The sequence below is a fragment of the Varanus komodoensis genome, unplaced genomic scaffold, assembly GCF_004798865.1.
Source record: "Varanus komodoensis strain SLA01 unplaced genomic scaffold, ASM479886v1 scaffold2, whole genome shotgun sequence".
Taxonomy (NCBI): Eukaryota; Metazoa; Chordata; class Lepidosauria; order Squamata; family Varanidae; genus Varanus; species Varanus komodoensis.
In genome coordinates this window covers 63,194,203-63,218,529 of record NW_025335568.1, presented here as the reverse complement: position 1 = coordinate 63,218,529, position 24,327 = coordinate 63,194,203, and the positions used below count along the sequence as shown (strand labels likewise).

The following is a 24,327-nucleotide window of genomic DNA, read 5'->3' as shown; positions in this document are numbered from 1 at the left end:
CCCACGCTAGAGACATTCAAACAGAAACTGGACAGCCGTCTGAATGGGATGGTATAACATGTTGTCCTGCAACAGCAGGGGGCTGGACCCGATGGTCTTCATGGCCCCTTCCAACTCTACTATTCTATGATTCTATGATTATCACAATCATCATTATTATTACATTGTTACATTTATAAGCCACCTTTCTTCTTGCTCAAAACCCGTGGCAGCTTACCAGGTTCTCCCCTTCTCCATTTTATCCTCACAACAACACCCTTGTGCGGTAGGTTGGGCTGAGAGGCCGTGACTGGCTCAGTCACCCAGTGAGTTTCATGGCTGGGTGAGGAGCAGAACCCAGATCTCCCAGAATCCCAGTCCAGTACTCTTGTCTGCTGGACCACACGGCAGCAAATCACTCGGGATGGCGACCCTTCCTGTCCTTCTTTCGTCAGGAACCATCTGTGAACCCCACAGATGACCTTTCTGAGGAACTTATGGAGCGCTGCCCATGGCGCAAGTGAGGTGCCGAGCACTCAGGTGGCTTTTATCTCGCAGAGCTTCTGCTTTTATGATGTCTGCTTTCTCTTGCTTTGCCTTGCCCAAGGCGCTGAATCACACACACCCCGCAAACCCTGAGTGTACAAGTTTAAGCCGTCCAATTTGAAATGCATTACTCTTTTATAGTCAAATATCTGCAAGGCATAAAATATACAAATTGAAATGCCACTTTTAGATGTAGCTGGAATTCTAAAGCTTTCTCTGGCCAAGGGCTACTTCATTTGCTGTGCTGCTGACAGAGAACAGAGTTTTGTCTCTGAAATGCCATTGTCCATCAGCCCAGGCCCCTTGGCTCTGCTTCCTTTTAACACTGGTATTATTTTTGATTTGCCCTCGTTTGCTCAGCCACTGACCTCCCTGCTTTCTCCTGACTTGTGCTGGGAGCAGCCATGTTTCAGTCAACCGAGCTCCTCTGCAGATATTGATTCTGCCTCCGTCCAACTTGTGTGCAAAGCTTAATCGTAATGTGCCAGTGGGTTTGCTCTGCACCATGAGAGCTATTTGAAATATGTATAAAAGCGTCTTTCAGAAAACAGGAACCATATTCTGTAACAATTACTGGTTCCCATGGTCCTATTTGTCCCCTTCAAATGGAATGGGAAAGTGAAACTACCAAACACCCATGCGAATTGGAATGCATTCTGTCCCTACCAACTTCTCAGCATATAGTAGGGAAAAAATAACATTCTGCCCCTCCCTCCCTCCCTCCCTCCCTCCCTTCCTTCCTTCCTTCTTGCAGTATCTATACTTCTTCAAAAGCATTAGAGAAGAATTTTTCTGTGTTTGTAAAAACAAAGTATTCACCTGTGCATATTTTCTCTCTCTCAAGTACACACGCACAGCAATTTTGCAGAAAGACTTTGTCAGCACTCGGAAAAGGGGCACTGTATCCATGCCACTTATTTGACCCATTTTAGGATGACTCTCCACTTACTTGTGTGGCTCTCAAGCACCACCTGAAGGCTAAGCTTAAGAGCTCAGCAAGGCCCCGCAGTCTCTACCTCTAAACTTGTCCCATCTCAAGCCTCTGTCAGGTTGTGCATCTTTTTCCCAACTCTAGCACAAAACATCCAGTCTTTGTGCACATTTTTGAAAAGCAAAAATGAACAGCGACTTCCATATTTATGCATGCCTTCCTTTGCACACAACTCACTTTTCTTTTTTGAGCTCATGTGGTGTCCTGCACCAGCAGGGGGTTGGACTCAATGGTCTTCATGGCCCCTTCCAACTCCACTATTCTATGATTCTATGAGTCTTTTGTTCCGAAAAGAATACAGTTTGACCACAAAAATGCATAGAATTAAGGTAAGTGCTGGGGTCTGCCCTTGCCTTCAAGAGGGGTAAATCGCATAAATCCTGGTCTGAAACAAACAGGGACAAATTTCTTGCGTGTGTATAATGAAAACCAGTGAATGGGAGAGGTCAATTTCTTCTAAAGTTCATGTGGGCAGCCCACAGGGCTACAGCAGGTGCCCAAGCCAACCCCTTCTAGCAAATTTGCACACTCCTCTGCCTCGTCTCTCATTTTCCTTCTCCGCTGGCTGGGAAAAGGAGAATTATTTCTCTTATTCATTATGGAAGGAAAGCTGCCTGGAGCAAAAATGTATGAATGGGAGGAAGAGCAGCCCAGAGAGTTCCAGCTCTCAGGCAGTATAGAAACATGATACATAAATGAAAGTAGCAAATAAAGAAAGCATAGAACTGCGAATCTGGGGGAAGTGTGAATGAGGAACTATGGATGGAAGGAAAGTGTGAGAATAAGTGTGTGTGCGTGGAGCGGGGTGAACAAGGAGAGAAAGAGAAGACTTGTTTGAGGCTCTGTAGTCCTAGTTTGCTGAAATGATGGATGAAATGTGCTTGCATCACATGTATGTTTGGAAGGGAGGGAGGGACAAAGGGAGGGATTCAGCGATGTTCAGATTCTCTAGGGGAATGGAAATCCCAGGATTCCTTACCCTGACTGTAGTTTGGAAACACATGGAAAAGAATCCTTTAACCAAGAGAGACATCATCCCTGCTTTCCAAATGCTGGGGCATTCTGGATGAGCTTTAGACAACAGCCATCCGCTAGCAAAACGCCTTAAGGAAAGTCAAAGATGATGTGGAATTCCAGTTAGGGAAAGGGGTACAGAGTGCCAAGTTCAGACGCAATTGCAAAATGCAATGCACAGAAAGATGTAGAATTAGAAGTGCCACAAGCCACCACCTTTTACTTTGTTCTTACTTTGTGATGAGGCAAATGTGTCCTGACCCTGCTTGCTTGTTTGCTCGCTTTTGGTTCTGAGATCTGTTTTAGTTTTGCTTTTTGCAGAACTGTACTAGCTAACTAAATCTAGTGCAATGAGTGTAAATGCATATGTATTTAACAGCCAGTGCCCCAGACGCCCTCATCACTGTTTCAAACTCTGTGTGCTTATGGATGAAATACACCAGGCTCTCCACCTGCATCATCCAGTGCCGCATGAATAGAGGAAGCTGTTCCCTGTTACGAGGACACTTTGCAGCCATGCCAAAGATGATGATTAGGGAGAGACCAAAGAGGCTAAGTCTGGAAACCCAGCGTGAAAGTGTCGTGATAGTGGCAGCGTTGCTCCAAGTGTGCAAGCCTTTCCTTTCTCTGTTGCAGAGCACCCTCCAGAGGAGAAGTTGTGCAATGCAGGGAGGAGGGAGGGATTGGTCCCACCCTGTTCCTCTGAAATCCTCCCGCACCCCAAAATGCCTTGGTTCTAGCTGCACAAGGTTGGATTTGAAAGTTGAAAGTTGCAAACTTGGATGTGACGTTTACCCTGCACTGGGATTTATTTTATTTTTGGGGGGTGGGGGGATGTGGCTGTCAGGGTTAAGCATCCTCCTCTCTCCTGTCTTTGAGGTTGCTTTTTGGGGAAGATGAGCCCATCAAGGTACAGCTTTTAGGCAGAACAAGCTAACATCAGATGCTGAGCATGGTAAATATTTATATTACGTTTATTGTATTACATTTGTATCCTGCCTGTTTCCCTCTGGCAAAGAACCCGCAGAATTCTCGCTTGCACAAGTCTCTTCTTCATTTATCCTCACAACAACCCTGTGAAGTAGGCCAGCCGGAGAGTCAGCAACTGGCCCAAGGTCACCCAGTGGTCTAGCGGGGGCCAGAACACAGACCGTGCCGATCCCAGGCCAAAGCTCCATGGTGGCCGGCCTCACCGCAGCTGCTTCTCCTTCTCCCAAGCCCACCCACCCATTCCCACCTCCTGATCGGCTTGTCCGGGGGTCCTGGTTGCTCGTTGCTGGCCTGTTCTGGCCAGCCATGTCAGCTCCCCCCAGTCTGGCACAGGCAGCAGCTTTAGCCCCGATAATTGTGTGTGTGTGTGTGGTTTGCACACGTGACACACTAACGCAGTACCACAGGATTTCTTTGCGTGGACGATGTCCTGGCATGGGACAGAATGGCAAGCGAAGGGTCCTTGGAAAAAAGCGTTCTGTGGGCCAAGTTGTGCACTGACCCGCCCCCCCCCAAACTGTCCAACAGTCTTCAGCTGCAATGCAAGTTGTCTCATCCCCATATTTGAAGCAACATTTCAGTGACTAGTCCTGTTCGGTTCTCTCTGTTGAGCTTTAATCTGGATGCTCTGATTTGCTTTCAAAAGCCAGTGTAGCTCCATTGTCAGAATGTTGAACAGGGATATAGGAGATCTGGGTTCTAGTCCCTGCTTGGCCACAAAGCTTACTGGGTGGCTTTTGGGTCAGTCACTGTCTCTCAGCCTAACCTACCTCACAGGGTTGTTGTGAGTACAAGCTTGAGAGAAGGAGGAGAAGGATTGTGTTAGCCCCGTTAAATTCCTTGAAGGAAAAAAGCAGGCCATAAATGTATAAATGAAATGGTTTTATTTTAGTTGAACTTTGTTCTTGTTTAGATATTATAATATAGGATTTTCTTCTTTGGTCTGCCAGCTGGTGAAGTGCTTTCCTAAATGATGGGGTAAAATAATCCATTTAACAAAAGGTGGTTCCCTCATGACCTTTGCCTCAAACAGCAGGATGGTTTTGGGCGGTATCAGGCCTTTGTTCTGCGTGGCACTAGGACAAAAGAGATGACTGCATACTCGTGATAAGACAATACTAAAATGGGAAAATGCAATGGGAAAATGCCAGCGTCAGAATGACACCTTCCGTTCTCTTCAAAACATGATTGTGTTTCTGCAGCCATAGATGAAATACAACAGCAGGGAGCAAACGATATAACAAAGGATTTGGGGCAATATTTGCAATAATGTACAGTGAAAACAAAAGATCTTGATATTAAGCCTAGTTATTAAGAACTGGTCAGCAGAGTTATGAAGATCGTCCCCCACACCGTGGCGGCAACAGCAGGAATCAGTGTGTCTCGCTGAGCTTAAAAGATGTTGTGGATCAGAAGTGCCAAAGAGCCGTTTTGGAGCATGTTGCCCTCAGGATGCGGATGACACACAACCGCGTTTCTCCTTCACATCTTGTGGATGGGCTAAACTGGTGTCTGGACCCAGCAAAGGACTGGGTGAGGAACAGTCTGCTGTTCCTCACCCAGTCCTGAGATGCTCTTGCTGAGATGCTCTTGCTGGGTGGTTCCCTTGACCAGATGGAGGGTGTTGAACCAGTTCTGGATGGGGTTGCATCTCCCCAAAGGAGCAGGGTCATAACTTGATGGTGCTCCTGGGTCTGTCTTCAGCCCTGGGGACTCAGGTGGTTTTGGTGGCTTGGAGTGCCTTCCGCCAGCTTCGCCTGGCAGAGGTTATGGTATCTGGATGAGGTCACTGGAGAGGTGGGTGTGGGGTTGGGTATACTCGAGGGCGGGGGTGGAGGACAGGAAAACCGGGAGGAATGTTGTCCATGGGAAGAGCTGGGCACGACTTTGCGAATGAACAACAACAAACTACCCAGAGAGCTTCAGCTATGAGGCACTATAGATATGAAATGAATAGTAGCAACAATAATCATAATTCTTCCTTAGATTTTTTGCCTATGCTGTACATACAGGGCATGTGCACAAGACCTGTGTGAGATGACCTTATGCCACCCTGACGGAGATGTCACCCTGGGCTCTGGGCTAGTGAGCTGCCAGTTGCCCAAGGCAAAGCTGGCCAGGTATGCCAGGTATTCCAGGTCTGGGGTCACTCAGACTGGAATGCTAACAGCACCAGCTGCAGTCCATCCAGTCTCCGCTGATGCTGGAAAAGCCATCCCATGCCACTGGATGCCCTGGAGCTGCTGCATCTTCTGTGCTTCCTCACACCCCTGCCACATGCCTGCTGGGAGGTCCCTGCCAGCAGCCAGGCCTGATGGGGAAGCTTGCACTGAATGCCAGAATGGGAAAGCAGCATTTTACTGTGGAGTCCAGTTGAAGAAGGACTGTGGAGATCTGGACCAGATGCTTGTGACTGATGCCATCATCCAAATCCTGGGATGGAGAGGGGTGGATGGACAGGAACTCAGGGGCCGGGGGGAAGGTGTAACTCGGCCTGTGAGATGCACTGAGGGGCTGATGAAGGAAGGTCCCCCACGGCATTGTTTCTCTTGGACTTCTTTGCATACCGGGCTGTCCGCCCATTTCTACGGTTTGTGGCTTGTTGCTTTGCTTTTCTTCTCGGTGAGTCGACCCACAGCTTCTTCTGAAAGAACCTGAAGAAATCCATTGGCATTCACTCCTTGCCCCCGCCACACTTTTTCCTCTACAGTTACTCTTTTGAGGGATGAGTCAAAGTAATCAAATTTACTTTGAGCGTGTGTGTGTGTGTGTGTGACCTTTAAAAATCAACCGTCAATTTTTGTGCTTTTCATTTGTTTTTTAGCTTCCAGGGGTGTGAGATTGTGGCAGAGGGAATGAAATGTAATTGGCAGATTTTAGAATATTATAGAAAGCCACTGAAGTTCGCAAACTTCCTACAGCATGACATTTTAGCTGAAATAGACATTGAAAGAAAAAATTAACAATAAATGAAACAGTGCTGGTTATATTCAGGTTTCATTAAAGCTTGTTATGTTCCCATACTACAAATTCTGAAAGGAAGAAAAAGAATTTTATCAAGGAAGGGCATAATGGGGTAGGGTTGTTTTTAATTCTGTGGATCCATATTTTTATCCGTGAGCCACTGGGTTGACTTGATTTTTCATGGAAGGGAGGGTATATACGTCTAAATAAATAAAATACTAATATAGGGCAGCCAGTGTGGTGCTTGAGAAATGGGAAACAGCTTGGGAGGGGACAAAAACATGGACTGTTGACAACCAGCAAATTAAATTCACGTAGCTCCAGGTTGCTGTTGGAAGGTTAGTGATAAACATGGGAGGAAAGTTACACAAGGACTGAGTTTGCCAACTTTGAAGAGGCCCACTTAAAAGTTACCAGAACAATGGCTAAAAAACTGAACAGATATTCACCGCTGAGTTCTTACCAGTTGTGTAATAGTGTGGCTAGAACATCATTGTCGCTAGATCATCATTGTTCCAGCCTGCTTGTACATCTGCCTCTGGTTCTGGCCGAAACATCAGAGGCTGTTGAGAAGGAAGAATGGCAGATGACATTGCTGACTTGCTCACCGGGGGTCAATGGCAGTGGGAATGTCCCCATGGATGGTGTTTTGCTTAATGGCTCTCAAAGTCCTGGCGGTGAAGCTGGTAGTCATGGCCAATACTGCGGACCTTCACCTCTTTCCATAGCTGCCCCATGTGTTGACTTTGCAAGTCAGAAGATCTCTTGGATTTTGATGCGTCTTTAGGCTCCAGAATAACTTCACAGCTCAAAGGCCACCTGCTAGCTCCTCCTGACCTGGAAGGACCATGAAGACTAACAGCTGGTTTGCCAGATGTAGCTCCTGTCTCCTGACTTTGTTAGCTCAGTCACCACTTGTAAATAAAAAAGCTGCACAGAGGCTGATCCAGACACCAAATGGTTTCTGTGCATGGCACAGATTTGGCCATTTTCTCCATACATGTGCAAGCCCCCAAAAGAAGGAAATGGAATGCTGTAGGACCATACAGAGAGTGTCTTGCTTTTATTGAAGCACACTCTGGGACAAGACCATGTTCAAGACTAAAACATGTTCCAGTCCAGTGGGGGGTCAAGTTGAGACCAGAACAGTCAAGATAGCAAGCAAAGGCCAAAATATCATCAGAGAGCAACACATGTTGCACAGTCTACAAGCAGAGTAAAGCAGTTATCCAATGGTCAGGAGCAGAGAGCATCAACCCTGGGTCAAGGGCTAGGAGACAAGGAAGAACATATTGGAGCTGAAAGAAGAGCGTCTGCTTTCTTCCCTCAAGGACTGGCTAGGCAGACCCAGAGGTCCTTTGTTAGATCCTGCTGAACTTTGCCCAGGCTCAGCTGTAGCACCATAGAACTCTTGGTTCTGAGCTCTACTCGTGAGGAGTCGTTTTGCAAATGAACATTGCTCATGGGAGCTCTGGGGGTTCTTCAGACTCTGCCTCAGGAACCTACAACTATCTCTTCTGTGGGACCAGACTTTTCCTAGTCTGGTAACAGTTTCTGGGAACTCTGGTCTTCCTCTAAGGAGAACTCCTGTAGTGGAGAATGCCAACTACATCTAGGGCAGAAGTTTTCCATGGGCTGAATTCTGGTAGAGCAGAAGCATCTGCTTCTTCTTTTTCATTTCCACTGCCTATTTTTGGGAGGCAGATGTTCTGCACTTGGCATTTCCCAAACAGCACAACTACTGCATCACCGCATCGTATTGCTCTCAGGGCCCATTGCTGGGGTCATGGGATTATTGTTGTCTCTCACTGGTGGCTCTCAGGAGAAACATGGCCACAATAGGTAGGCCTCCCTGCAGGGCACCGCAGCCTCACTCCACTTTTGAGATCTGCAAATGGAGAAGCAGCTCTTGCGAAAACGTTGGCTACGCCGTATAAACTTCTTGCCGTGTGTCATAGACTCCAAGCAGCTGCTTCCTTGGGAAGCGAGTGCACTTCTTCTGGCGTGAATCGGGTATGATGCGGCTGACAATACGAAAAACAAAAACAAAAATTATTTCACTGATTCTGAATACAAAACAGAGGGTCCAATTCAAGAGCGGCTGTACTGGAATAAGCGTCATCCCCGTTTCCTGCCAGTGTCTGTTATTCCCCTCCCCTTCCACCCTTGATGGCGGTAAACTTGCACTTTGTATGGCTTCATCACCTGCGTAGTAGTGGGCAAAATAAAACACCCTGAATGTGATTTCAGTGACTTAACTGGTTTGTTTGCTACAGCTTGTAAAGTTGTGGAAATGTTTATGATCCCCACAGTTCAGCGATTCCAATCCAAAGAAAGGCACTCCAGCGTAAATCCCTTTGGAATCAGTGGATTATTTTCAACCTGGTGCAAGTGCTAACGTAAATTATGTGATGTTTATGTGCTGGACCTCTAGCCCAAGGCCAGTGAGGTTAGCTGGCATGACGAGGATTCCTGGGAAAGCTGGAGGGTTTTTTATGCTAGAGCAATGTACTTTGCATGAACAATAATGGCACACTGGATACCGCCCACTGGAAAGTCTGATTAGACACAGCTCTTTTCCCCATTGATTTCAATGGGATGTGATGTTTGGCCAACTTCCTGTGGACCAGGAGTCTTGGAGACATTCAAACAACCGTTTGTGGTGTCGCTTTTGTCAAAGCCTCAATAGGTGTTATGCTAGAGCTATTTTAGCATATCCTGTGATTATGTGAAAGCAATGGATTACCTGACTGACTGACTGATTTTCGTTCACCGTTGAAGCCTTTGGAATGAATTGGTTGAGAAGCTAGATAATTTTTTCTGAATGTATTTTTTCCTGATTAGGATATAAATTATATCAAATCGATTGCTAGATCCTTGATGGTGGTTAAGCATTGTATTGTTCTTCTTTAAATGACTACCCTGGACTAGGAGGTTGGAGCAAGAGGTATTTTGCAAAATTAAACCTGTTTCACCTGAACATGTTTTAACTAGTTAATAAGAAACTTCAAAAAAGGCAAAAGACAAAACCCTGAGGTCAATGAACAGTCTTTTTGTAAAGCTAGTATTTGATGTTTAAATTTGTTTGGGGGGGTTTGTCTATAACATAAGTTTTAATAACCTAGCTCAAATGCAGATTTCTAATTTTCAATTAACATAGGAATAATTTTGTTTGCTAAAATAAAATAAATGAATGAATGACAAGTCTGAACCATGAAATGTTCTAGGAAGAGCTTTTTAAAAACAAATTCCAAATTTTTCAAACAAAAAACAATCATGTGGCAACTGTATAGCTCAAGCTTTAAGTATTAACTTTTAACCTTTGACCTTACAGATTTTAACCAATGAAATGTCTCTTTAAACTTTAAAGGAAACAATGATAACGAGCGCCTGGCGATTGCTAGACAGCGAATTCCATATCGGCTTGGTCGAGTAGTTGATGAATGGCTACTCGACAAAGGTAAAAACATTGATTAAAACTTCAAATAAAAAAATAATTTGAACATAACCGAGTAGTGCTTCATTGTAACACCAATAAACATAAAACAATAAATTTTTCAGTAAAACTAAATTAAAAACAAATTTTAAACAGTAAAATGTAGAGTAAATATTTGCATACCGTGTATATAATAATTTCGATACATTTTAGTGGTACCGCCTGTTTAATAATCTTACCCTGTTAACTTAAGGTTAAAGGGACTGTTAAATATAATCCACTAATTCAATCTATGAAGGTACTCATAGCAAACATTAACCAAAACTGATAAATCATTCATAGATTATGCTACATGTTCCATCATCTAAATTCTTAACTAAATATCTATATATGTATGTAGTTATGAGATCTTCATTACGGTCCTGAAGCAAACCAGCAGAAACAAAAATCATTGTTTAAACTGTAGGTTATCTTAAATAGTGGGCAATATAATTGCCAAACAAGATGAAGTCCCTTTAACGTTTGCTACCTTCTAAGGGGATTTTGGAACAAACACTAATTAAAAGAGAGCTTAAAGTTGTGTGCATGCTTTTATTATGAGCAGAAACCAATCTGCACAAGAGAATATTATGTTTATTAATACTTCTACTAATAATGGGTTTGCATTGATGAGGATTTCTGTTTCAAATAGCAATGTGACATGACTCTTCATTGATATGTCTATCATTCCTTGAAATTGCTTTTACATCCAAAACTTTTCTTTTAATTTTCTTGTTTTTTTTCTTTTCGTCAATAGCCTTGCTGAAAGACAATCAGACATTTCTGTTTTGTTTTGTTTTTAGCATTCCTTTTCAATTTTGAAATGCTCAGTATACAGTATGTATCCCATGCCTCCTCAGTGTGTGAGTGCATTTGTGTGTGAGTACGCTTGTAAGTGTGGATGCTAAAAGAATACCTCAACATTCATGTCTCAAGATTTAGTCCTAGGAATATACAAGGAGATATTTTTGCTAACATGTTTTAGATAGCCTTACAAATGCAGGCAAAGGGAACAGATATACAATTCATTGTACTTGAAGATAATTCTTTAGCATTAGGATTTATTAAACACAAGGGCAGGGTTACCGCTTAGACAGATCTACATAAATGAATGCCTGTTTTGAGAAATTCGTCACACGTAAATATTGTTCATTCACACATGATCAGAATCCTGAGGCACACACACACCCAATCTAGGACTTGGAAATCCCTCCCCACCAAAAAAAAAAAAGTGAGGTGGAAGATCGCGGGAAATGGGAACCAAAAATACCAAAGGAAAACCCAATTGGCTTTTTTAATGCACACAAAAGAAGAAGCTTCCAATTAAGAAATTATTCTGCATTCCATGGACACCTCATTAAAAAGCAATGAATTATGAGTAAAATTCATTCCTTATAGTTTATTGCTCTCATCCTCCACCCCATAATAATCTGTTAAAATCATCCTCTTTAAGAGTGTAGTGTTCGCAATCAACATTTTTTGCATGTATGTAATACTATCTTTGCAGGGCGTCAGCTCACAATCTTCAATAGCCAAGCGACGATAAAAATTGGAGGAAAGGAACGGGGTCACCCATTTCAGGGCCAGCTCTCTGGACTCTACTACAATGGCTTGAAGGTCCTGAACATGGCCGCCGAGAATGATGCCAACATCGTGATAGAGGGGAATGTGAGACTCGTTGGTGAAGTGCCTTCCTCTATGACAACAGAGTCAACCGCCACTGCAATGCAGTCAGAGATGTCCACCTCGGTCATGGAAACCACGACCACGCTGGCTACAAGCACAGCTAGAAGAGGGAAGCCACCTACAAAAGAGCCCATTGGTCAGGTTAGTCAACCACGGTGGAATGGCTGCAGATGTTGTGGCATAAGCTTCCGTGGCCACTGCCACTTCGCCAGGTGCTGAATCTTCTTGTTTCTGGTTTCTGGATTTTGTGGAAACACCTGCATTGATGGATAGGGAAACCGTTATGAAGTTCATGGTCATTAGGGCTGGTCTCCCATTCATCAGGATTGTGCTTACATTGCTGTTGCATCCTTCCTCCTAGCCCAGAGTACCAAACAGCTGTGTGGTGTGAATGTGGCGGTCTTGTTGATGAGAATGCTGGGGGAATTATCTGGACACTGATCTCCTTTTCCATCACGTTCCTCGTAACAGCTGGAAGACAGGAATAGGCTACGCGGCCTCACTCATGGATGATCATGGCTACAGCTTCGCTGGGTTTGGACCGAACAGTTGCAAGGGAAATGCAACTGTACCTTAAGCAACATCTGTCCTAGAACTTAACGTATCAGCTCTGATTCTTAATGGCATCATGAGCAGAATAGAGAAACCAGCCTTGTACCATTTGAAATTAGGCAAGCGTGACTAATTTAGCGATTCTTTGGCTACTTAACAAATTAGAAAGAATATTGCTGTTAGCTTATTGTTGGCATCAAGTAAATAAGATGATCCACATAAGATGTTATCAGATACTGTGTCGGATGAGTGGTCCATTGAACATAAAATTCTTTCCTAAACTGCTAGCATTTTCCACTGTTTGGGGCATCAATCCATTTCCAATCCAGATACTTTCTTCTACATGATCGTAGATTGTTCCGGCTTTCATACATTCTAAGCAAAGCTTTACACTGAGATATGGATCCTCACATGGATTTTTATGAGGGATAATAATGGTGCGGTAACTAGAATGCACAGAACCAATTACATATCATCATGCTCCCCAGCTGTATTCAGAATCAGACCAAGAATCCTGTGGCATTTGGGCCCAGTCTGGAATGGCTTTCTCTCTACGCCATTCCTCCTTCCCAGCATTCTCTGCTGCTGATTCCCCCCTTTTCTGAGAGCAAGTTCTGCTGGGAGCAAACTGACATCTTGTGGGCACAGGGATGTGTGCACTGCCTGGACGTAGCTGTGAGCAGGTGCCTCCAGATCTCAGTGGGAATCCCATCTCTGATGCTTCCCAGCATCTGTAGTTGATCCCTCATATGTTTCTGGCAGCTTCCACACCTTAAAGATGAGCCCTCCAGGGCCAGCCACACTTTCACCCCCACCTGGAACGTCCGGCTTAGCAAAAGGTGAGGGTAGGGCAGGAACTGGGGCCCAATTTAAATCAGGCCTGAATTTGATTTGGGTGCAGCCTGAAGCATCTTATTTAACTGAGGTCTTCGCAAAGGGAACCTGCCACAAAACGTTCAGTGTTGAGTATTCCTGTTCAGGGTTCCATTCAGCTGTGCCTTCTTTTGAGAAATTCCACTGCATTTCCCTTTCCCAGTCTTTTTAGATCCTCCTAGTACGATGGACATTCAGCATTTGGTGGTTGCTGCAAGGAGTGGTTGGTAGGACCTAAGGGCCTTCCTGGCCCCTTCCAGCCCCTTTGTTCTATGATCCTGTGCTGAGAATGTTGCATCTTGGTATTCTGGCGTTTTGTGTATTTAGCCCCACCCCCTTTTGCCTTGAGACCTGCCTGCCAGACAGAAGAAGTTCAATGCCCATCATAGTGCTTGGGGTGGTGGAAAGGGTGGGGACTTTACACCATTTTTTCAGGCTTCTGCAAATCTTCCTTTGTTCATGAGCATGCTATTCCTGCCTTTTTGTTTCCAGTAGCCCTTTATTGGCTACCTAAGTTCACTGTTAGTATATGAGATCTAATTACCTCTTTAACTCTGGATAACTGCAGGTTAACCTTGTGATACAAAAGAGAGTTCCCTGGGGATTTGGGGAGTTCCGGCTTTCCAGTAGCTGAAAGATTATAACAGAGCTGAAGGAAAGGTCCTTTATTGGCTTTCCTTAATTGCCCTCTTCTGAAGGTAGCACAATCAGAACTCTCAAAGTCTATTCGTTCAGTAAAGGATGCCTTGCCAGGGCAGGGCATCAAAGTGGGTTACTCTGTGAGAGACAGCATTTCTGCGCATTCATGGTGACAATGGACACGCGTGTTTAGCATCTATTCCTCCTCATGGCATGACCTCAACACGGTGTCCCACATCACCGTCTGGACTAGTGGCACTCTCTAAAGGTTGTTCTCTGCCTCCCTGTGAAGCCTTCCACTTGCTTTTCTATTCAATGTTCCACTGGGAATAACTTTGATGATCCCAAGCACTCAGATTCATTTCACCACCTTTGCCCCGAAAGCCTCTGAGACCCGACTGTCTGGGTTAAGGAAAGACAGGAGAGCCATGGGATGTGGATGTGTGAGCCGCCCCGAGGCTTTGTTGCGATGGGGGCGGCATAGAAATGTTTTAAATAAATAAATAAATAAATAAATAAATAAATAAATAAATAAATAGGGCAGCTCCCACTCCCTTTGGGGGAGATGAATATTATTGTATTTATTTCTATCCCACCTATTCCCAGTGTTGGGACTCAAGGAAGCTCACAACATTAAACATTTATGCAATTAAAGCTTTCAAACTTGAAAAGCACAATCCAATCAATAAAGTAGCAAAATTGTTTTTAAATACCCAATTAAAAATAAAGAAACAATGTATAAGAACTACTCCAACCCAATATTTAAAACCCTCGCGCTGCCTGATCCCCACACTTGGGCTGTGCTTCTTTCAGCTGCAGAGGACTTAGACCCAGAGAAAGTGTCACTCTGTGTGTGTGCATGCACGCACGCACACGCACACACGCACACTAAGCTAGGTACCATATGTGTTTCTTGGTGTAAAAGTATGTTTACACTGGTGCCCCAGTGATGAAACCTTGGGGAAGCCTAGCATTTTATGGTTGATGGTGCCTTGTACGATTCAACTCCCGGACATTATAAAGAGCTTTCAGAGTTTGTGCTTTCAGATTCCCTCCATCCTGTTGCTCTTGTTCTCATCCCATGGAAACACACTGGCTGATTATGCCTATTCTTTGGCCTGGAGCATTTACAGAGTTGCCATCATCATATTGTATGAGAAAAAAGTACCTTTGTTGGACTCTCGCCACAAGTTCAGACACAGCCATCTGCTGAATCTCATCTCAGCTGTGAATTATCCCATCAGCCTATTTCATTAGCACAGTATTGTTATTATTGTTATTTTAATATATCCATTTTACCAGCAAGAGATGCAGTGCCTCATTTGGACACTGTGGTGCCTGGTCCAGCATGGGTGCTGAGCACTTTCATCTCCCACTGACATCAGTGGGAGTAAAGGATATTCAGCACCTTGCAGGAGGCAGTTGTCACCTTGTGGGAAACCTACCTTTAAAGATGGCTTTACCTTGATCTCCTAGAACTATTTGTATTCCTTTTCCCATCTCTTCTTTATTTAAAATGCTCTCACTGCCTGTCAGAAACGAAGTGCCATTTGACTTTGGAACTTTATGCCCTGCTAAAGGGGGAATGTTATTTCTCCCACCTCACTTTCCATTAATTAGTGCAATGAAGAAAAGGGGCAATTGAAGATTTACTGCTAATGAAAGAAAGTTAATGCTGGTAGAAGCAAATGCACATTTAAGGAGAAATTGGGCTGATATGGAGAAAATTATCTAATCAATTATAGATTATTTGGTCCATTTGCAGGGCTATTGAATTCAATTAAAGATCACAACTTCCATTTAAAGGAAGATAATTTAAAACTTATATGATTATTTATCTAAAATATATTTAAAAAGAAGGAAAAAGAATGTGAACAAGGGATCAGCAGCAGGTCTGCAAATCTTGAGGTCCATCTGGTCAAATGCAGCTTGCCAGCCAGGTACCACAGAACCCTAGAACACCCTCCACTGGGGGGGAGAGAGCCACTGGGAGAGAAAGAGAGTTTGTTAAGCCAGATGGGCAACAAAAGGCTAATGGAGGGCCTGGATGTGTGGAGACCTGCCTCCTGGAAATGCCCACCTCAGCCGGAGCATGAGCAGTGGGCCATGTAGTTCAGTGATGGAACCTCCACCTATGTGTGCAGCGTGCTCCCACTCTCTCCAGGTTGAGCTGGGAAAGATGGTTGTCTGGAACCCTGAGAAGTCAACTTAGCATCACAGAACTAGATGGACCAGTGATCTGACTAAGGTTACAATGATTCTTCTCAGAATCTGGCCCTCCTCTGTTGGTTGGACTTCTTGTGCACAGCCCTGGCTGAGGAGGCAAGCCAAGCCGAGAGGAAGTCCATGAACACTTGCAGGATTAGCATGCCAGAGTCTTGTTTGTGATCGGAATTAACCAGACAAATTGCTTCACCAACTAAGAACGGCCAGGCACCACCCCGCACAGAATCAAGAAAGAGCCATCAGTCTGTCAGTCCTTTCCGTGTCTGGGCCGGGTGAAGTTTCCCATGTTGAGTCAAATTAAGCCACAGGCTTCACTCGTTGTGGTGCTCTTCCGTCAATTCCTTTAAGTTTCAGCTTTGAAACCATATTCTGCCCAGAACCCAAAGACTTTGGTTTCCCAGAAGCTGCCCAGCGGGTCATGAGAATAACACCACGGGATTGCTAGTTGGCATCATTTATGGTCAGAACTACAATGGTATCTGATCGTCTTTGAACCTCTGACTTTCATTCTCGATGAATGAAAACATTCTTGGCAAATGTGTTTGCTCTGTGCAACACAAACAAAGGTCTCAAGTTGCATGTTCGGAAGAGGTAAGCCACTTGCAGGTGTGAGCTCAACACCTGCCTGAATGCTTGGCACCCTCACCAGGAAGCTGGACTCAACCATGAGCCCAAGGTATCCAATGAATTCCCACCCAAAAACCAAATTCCTCACACCTCCCTAGGTCTGTCTCAGGAAAAGGCAGCTTCCTTTCTCCCAGATCAAAATCCCTGCCCACATCCCAGTCCTGTCAAACAGACTCTCTTCAAACAAACTCCCTCAGACTCAGAAGATATAGAGGCATGTGGGCAGGGGGGTTGTTAAAAGGCACTGAAACTAAGATAGCCTGAAAGCCAAAGCCCATTGCATGGAAACCCAGGTTCCTACTCCAGGCCTGAACCTTAGGACACACGCAGAGTTTTGAGGTCAACTAGGGAGCCTTCTCCAACCTGGTATTTTCCAGATGTTTTGAACTACAACTCACACAATCCCTCTTCCTTTGTTATGCTGCCTGGAATTGATCAATCTGTGGTCCAAAACATCTAGAAGGCACCAGATTGAAGAAGGCCATGCCAGGGTTAGAATACGATGAACTCCAAAGTCTTGGCCTGCATTGGAGTGTTCTCACATTTCAGAGCTCCCCACAGATTTCAGCTCACTGTTTGGTTTGCCATATAACTACACAGGGAAAAAACATTTTGCTCTCCTTGGAGGGTATAATGGAGTGAATTATCCCTTCAGATATGTTTTGTCTTTTCTTCTGCTCAGCACATTTGGTTTACAAGATTCATTGGTCAGTAGTAATTGGATCCTTTAACTATAGATGCTTAGGAGAAGAAAAGCTGCATTTGCTACCTTGATTCATTTATTTTGATGGACACTTTTAGCTTTAAAATAAATAGGCCTCATGGTTTGGACTGGGACAATCCTGTTAGTTTGGCTAAAGGACAGCTTTAGAGAGATCCCATGGGGTATGAGGGGGTGAGGTTGCTTGTGCACAGTAGGCCAGGCCAGTCTCCTGGACCATCAAAGAGAAGAACCTTTGTCTTTCAATGTCCTTAGGTACTGAATTCAGCAGAGGTCAGCCGCAGCAATGTTGAATGTTGCATGGATGGGGCACAACCTTAACTTGGTATGTTCGACCAAGGAGAAGGTTGGTGACCTGGGATGCAAAGTGTAAAAGTACATCTTTAAACACAGCTGCCATCCATCTGTAGCCTGAGAAATGGGCCCATACATGAGTATGGAATGCCTCATCTTTGCAATGGAAAGTCCTTCCTTCCTGGTTCAGTCAAAACTGGCACAAGAAGAAAATATGAGCACCTCCTCCGTTGGTTCTCTCAACCATCCTGAAGTGGGCACACATTTAGGCACAAGCGAAACCACATTTCTTTCACCCATAAGCATTTCAACCGGTTTTATTTGAGCTCGGTCAGCTGGAAACTTGCCGATGGCTCTTGATGTCCCTCAACAAGTGACGGATGCTATTCTCTGGGTGCACCAGAGCAGCTAATTTTTGCAGGGTATTAATCAAAACCCGAAGCACAGGGTGCTTGGATCAGCACCTTGCCACCTAATTAAAAGTGAGCATATTAAATAAAAGAAAATGGAAATGGTTCTATCCTTAAAATGATGGTTGAGCAGTAAGGTCATTTCTACATGGGTTGGTAAATCTTCACATATTTAATAGTGACACATTTATAATAGAATCAGGGTCATTATCAAGAAGAGAATAGTCTCCAATTCTCCAGCTTTAATTATTAATAAAGAAAATCATCTATGGCTTGGTTTGCAGTATCTTTTCTTAGAAGCTGTGCAGTTAAGGTGCCCTTAAACAGCTTCCCAGTACAAAAGCAGGGCTTCATGGCCACTCCTTGTTTGAGCCCTGCAGAACATGCAAAGCCACCCAATACTGGCAAAACGCTGCTCACCTAGTATTGTCCACAGGTACCACAATTGTAAAGACTCCATCAGAGGTGTTTCTCCGTCGGGGTGTATCCACCCCAGGTGTTAGTCTCAACTTTAAGGGGACTGTCCTTGGTGCTGAACCTACTTGTGGGTAGAACAAAACCCAGAGTGGAAACATTGCCTCACTTACTTTGAAGCTACGAGCCTCCAATCTAAAATTAGGTATATTACAGAAAATTGCAAATATGTGTACAGCAGGGGAAAGGCCGTACAAAAATGTGTACATAGTTGGGAAAAGTTTGGGCAAAAGCACAAATTTCAGGAGAAATTACATGCAAACATTTTAATATATTTAGACAATTGCACATGCAAATGGATACACTGGAAGCACACAAGCATAGATTTAGATGAATGGGCACAAAATAGGCATCAATTCTGTGTGGATTTTAAAAAATATTTGTAAACCAATTCAGAAACTGAACAAACTTGGATGAAAACTGAAAGGAAGGAGCCTTGATAGAAGTCTCACCCTGAACTCCCTTTGCTGCCAGAGCAGCGGAAGAAAATGTTGGGCCACACTGCCAGAAATTGAGTCTCACAGTGCAACTGAGCCTGAAATATACGCATGCAGTTTGCCTTCCCTACTAGATGAACATCAGGGTAATACCCACTGTTGGCCCTATGTAAAGTAAACCCATTGAAATGAAAGTACCTAAGTGAGTAACCAAAGACTCATTCATTACAGTGGGTCTCCTCTGTGTAGGAATAACATTGGTAGCCAGCCATACTCTGAAGTCTTGTAAAGGACAAGGTGGAGGGGGAAAGATGAGGCATAGGAGCAGAGTTAGAAAATACGACAGTTAATAGCATCTATAACCATTAAACAGAAGAGTATGTCATGTTAAGCCAGAACATCATTCACATCTCTGAGGACGAGGACGGGGCAGGCGGAAGGAGAGAAAGTATATTTCAGTGCGACTACGGCTCAAACATTCCTTCTGTTAACTCAGTAATAACCATATCCTGAGCTAATAAATGCCAAGGTCTCATTTTTGCTTCATAAACTGTTCAATGACCCTATGAGTGAAAGACCCTCAATCACTTTAACAGCGAATTTATAGGAACAAATGTATATCAACATCGTCCTGGTTTTACACCAGTCCATTAAACTATCACAAACAGGAGGTCACTGCTGATGATAAATGCCTGGGAAACTGGCAAAATTTGCTATTCCTGCCCAGGATCTTTGGATGAAGCTGCAAAACTGCTCTCCTGCAGCCCTGTTATGCTCTGTTTCCTCCATCCATACAGAGCCCTGTTCCTACAGTACTTGGGCCCTATTCCATTTGCACAGACAAGTCCAGGATACGCCTATCAGAATGCATAGATAGCGATAATATATGTTATTATTACTGGGTTCAATCCAGACTTAGTCATGCTTGGAGATCCATGGTAATTAATACGACTTCATTTATCCACAGCTGGCTTAAGCCCCATGGAGTTTAATTGGTCTTCTCTAAGCATCATTAGCAGCGGAATCCCAGACATGTCTACACAGGCAGAAGCGGGTGGGTCTATTATGGCAGCCACATCTGGATTCAGCCCTGGCTTTGCTTTCATTTTCCCAAGGCTTTATCTAAAACGGCTGCCAAAGATGCAAATATCAGTAGTGTGAGAAACAATCCCTTTTGTCATGTGTACAATGTAAAATCAAGACGCACCAGGAACAAGAGATAGGAAACAAACACAACGCACACGGTTGACTTGACAAGATTGTGCTGGTGTTACTGTCCTTCCTCTCCTTCTCCTACTCCTGGGGTGGCTGATGGCAGTGGCTCCTGTCCGCGGAGGTGGGGCTGGTCCCCGCCCAATGAAAGAGGCACAAGGAGGCGGCCACGGGGTGCTTGCTCCACTGCCCTCTTCGCTCGGAGCCATGCTTCCAGTCACCTTCTAGGCGTATCTTTTCTTTGAAAGCCTGCCTGCCCGCGAGGTTTCAACCAGAAGAATGCCGTGTCCGGGGTGGAACTCAGCTTTGGGGTCAGGACTTAGCTTCTTGTGTGTTACAAAATTAAGTGTCTAGATCTTTGGACTGCCCCCCAAAAAGTAGCAAATGTCTTTTGGAATGAAGCCATGAAAACTTCCTATATCCAAGATCGGAAGAAGCAGCACAAACTTTGCAAATGCAAGTTTCTTATGTAGAAGCAGAGTGTGCTCTCCCTCTCTCTCTCTCTCTCCCTCCCTCCCTCCCTCAGTTCAGACTATGCACAGCTTTGACAGTAGCCAGACAAAACGTGTTCAGTGCAACAGATAATTAATTCCTTGTATTAAAATGGTATCCATAGTTATTTCACTCTTGGTTCCCAAAGGGTTTTTTTGACAGTACAGATGGAAAGCATTTTACTTTCTGCCAGAACTGGAGGCATTGCTAATTAATAGATTTAATCTATATATGCTTAAACTAGATTATTAGTATCTGTCTGTGTATGCTATTTTGGGAGTCTACTGCATCTGTTAACAATGGCAGAAGAGTGAGATATACATCCATTCCTACTTCCAGCAGTTCGATGTATGTATGTGTACACACACACACACACACACACACACACAGAGAGAGAGAGAGAGAGAGAGAGAGAGAGAGAGAGAGAGAGAGAGAGAGTGTGTCAGCCAGCCTGCCAGCCAGCCAGCCTGTTGATTAATATTGACAAGTCCTTCCATCACCAGCTTGATGAAGGTCTGAGGGGTGCAGATAAACTAAAGTACAGAACTGCCAGCTCTTGCTTGCTCCTCAAAGTGGGAACTGTAGAATTTGTTTATCTACTTACTTAATTTAACAATGGTATTGCCCAAAGCTCTCTGAGCAGTCCACAAATAGTTTCTCAACAGGATCACAATATAATCTTTACAAATCCAAAATAGAGGAGTTCAAAACCCCAGGCATGGGCACCCTAGCAAACCTTTGATAACCTCTCATTCTTGCTCTTCATATTCACATCGAAGAAAATGATGGATAAGGAGATGTCAGTTCTCACCAGCCATCAGGCAGGAGTTGTGGGGGTTTTGTATCAACTCTGACTCTTCCCTGTGCAAATGCTGAGAAGCAAGGGCGAGTGGCAAATAGGAACGGTGTTCTGGGCCCAGAAAATCCAGCCAGCATTCTTGGGCTGAGCCCACAGAGTTTGTTGGGACATCAGTGATGTGGGCCCAACTCGCAGTGATGTGCTTGCCAGCTAACTGGGGCTGGGGGAACTCTGACTTATTGATTGATTGATTTAAATTTTTTGTACTCCATCCACCACTGATGTCTTGGGACGGCTTACAATAAGGAACAAATACAATAAAATGAATACAATAAAACAAAAACAGCATCCAGCAAGTCAAGATAAAAACCCCAGTTAAAACCAACTAAACATTAAAATAATGGGGAAATAAAAAAGTTTTCACCTGGTGCCAAAAGGAAGAAAGTGTCGGTGCCAAGTGATCCTCTCTGGGGAGCATATTCCATAGATGGGTGCCACCACAGAGAAGGTCCACCTCCAGGTAGGCACCCTCTTGATCTCCTTCAAGGAGGACTCCCAGAGCAGGGTCTCCAGCTCAGATCTCAAGGTGCGGGCAGGCACATAGGGAAGAAGGTGTTCCTCCAGGTAACCAGGACCCAAGACGTTTAGGGTTTTATAGGTCATCACCGGCACCTTACACTGGGCCCGGACTTCAGTTGGCAGCCAGTGTAGATGACAAAGGACTGGTATTATATGTGCATACGTGTCGATTCCCATTAATATCCTGGCCACTCTATTCTGAACCAACTGAAGTATCCGGATCATCTTCAAGGGCAGCCCCACATAGAGCACATTCTAGTAATTTTGTCACATTCTTTTGTAGCCAAGTCAAAATTTGCCATTATTGTTTTCCAGTGTTCTTTAAAAAGTTCCATAGCAACTGCTTCATGTAAACCTAAGTGATTTAACAGCCTATAAATGCACATAAGAACACAAGAAGAGCCCTGCTGGATCAGACCCAGGGGCCATCCAGGCCGGCATTCGGTCCACATGGTGGCAACCAGCTGCTCGCAGGATGTTTCAAGCAGGATAGGAACAAGCTCCCACCTACCTGAGCTCCTCAGCAACTGCTGTATGCTGGCAGGCCACCTCTGGCGAACAAGGTAACACATGGCCAGCAGGGCTAGTAGCCACAGAGAGCCTCCTCCTCCAGGAAATTGTCAAACCCCCCCTTTGAAAGCCACCCAAATTGGTGGCCATGCTCTTCCTTTTCTCTTTGGTCCTTCCACGGTCCTTCCTTTTCCGAATCTCCCACCAATTGGCGGCATGACCCCGGGTTCTAGTATTATTGGAGAGGGAGAAAAATGTCCCCCTGTTCACTTTCTCAACACCATGCACGGTTGCAATCCATCATCCCCTTACTCGCCTTTTTCCTACGCTAAACAATCCCAGCTGCTCCTCACAAAGGATCTGCTCCACCCCTTCATCATTTTAGTTGCCCTTCCCTGCACTTTTTCCAGCCCAGCAATGTCCTTTTTCTGGTGCAGTGGCCAGAAACGTACGCAAGATTCCAACTGCGGTCACACCAAAGACGTGCATAGCGAGAGTATGATCTTTCCAGGTCTATTTTCGATTCCTTTCCTGAGTAGACCTCACCTGGGGCTTGCCTTTTCAGAGCAGCTTTACACTGGCTTGGCATCTTCCTTGAACTCTCCATCATCTCCTTCTTGGTCAATCACCGCTAGCTCAGATCCCATCGTCCTATATATGAAGATGGGATTTCTTTGCCCCGGCACACATTGCTTTGCACTTGCTTCCATTGAATTGCACTTGCCATTTCGAGGCCCCTTCTCCCAGCTTGGAGAGATCCCTTTGCAGTGCCTCACAATCCCTCCTGGTTTAAAATACCCTAAATAGTTTGTTTTCTTCAGCAAAAGTGCCCAATTCACTGCCTGCTCCTAATTCCAGTTCATTTAGGGATAGGCTGAAAGTACTGTTCCTAATTCAAAACCTTGTGGGACTCTACTGCTTACATCCCTCCACTGGGCAAAACTGCCATTTGTTCCCACTCTCTGCTTTCTGCTCTTTAACCAATAAGGTTCTCAGTCACTGAACTGAGACCCAGAGTACAGCTTCCCACGCTCTTTCTGCAAGTGACTACTGTTTGTGTGGATCCTCCAGAGGTACCTTGCAAGGGCTCTCTTGCACTGACAGGGTAGCAGACGATGGGAAGGGAAAGGAGGAGATGCAGAAGAAATTGGTGGCAGTTCTGGGGCAGCAGTTGTGCAGAATCCACTCACAGCCAGCGCCTTGGGCATCCTACACTAGGCCCGTGTTCAGGTTTAATCTGCCATTCATGCTAGCACCTTCCACGAAGAGCCCCTGCTGTTTTCTCCATCTTCTGACCCACCAGAATCTCCCAGTCTCTGCTTTTTGGTCCACCGAGAACTCCAAACAGGCTCTTGATTCTTTAAAATAAAAAACAAAGAACCCAAGAAACAGCATATTGGCAACTTTACTGAGAAAATAATATGAGACCAGCAGAGATGCAGGTGCATCAGCTGTGCAATATGCTGAGATGATCAATGCTGTAATAACAAAGGGAATGCTAATGGTTCATTTCATATTTTAGTAATTTTTATATGCCTCACCTTTCCAGGATGTAGATGAAGGTACATTTCTTCCCTTCATTCACTCCCTTTCCCTTGCAGGTACCCTCCTTTTCTGAAACTCATACCACACCTAATTTGGAAACCACTTAAATTTGTCCTACTAGGGGAAAAAACAGATACTTTTCTTTTCTTTTCTTTTCTTTTTTCTTTTCTTTTCTTTTCCTGTTTTGCTGTTCTGTTGCTAAGAATCATTCTTGATCTTACAGCAGGTTTCATCTCTCTGCAATCTTTTTTATTTGCTTGAAAAGCTCAGAAGTGCACCTGAGTCTCCCTGG

At 44.6% G+C, this 24,327-nt stretch overlaps 1 protein-coding gene across 1 annotated transcript in view; it reads left to right on the top strand.

Moving 5' to 3' along the window:
- Positions 1 to 24,327, top strand: part of NRXN1 (neurexin 1) — a 1,090,172-nt gene that overhangs the window by 950,878 nt on the left and 114,967 nt on the right. The window contains 2 exon segments of the mRNA XM_044428877.1: positions 9,855 to 9,944; positions 11,467 to 11,786. Of these exon segments, the coding sequence (XP_044284812.1) occupies positions 9,855 to 9,944; positions 11,467 to 11,786 (410 nt within the window).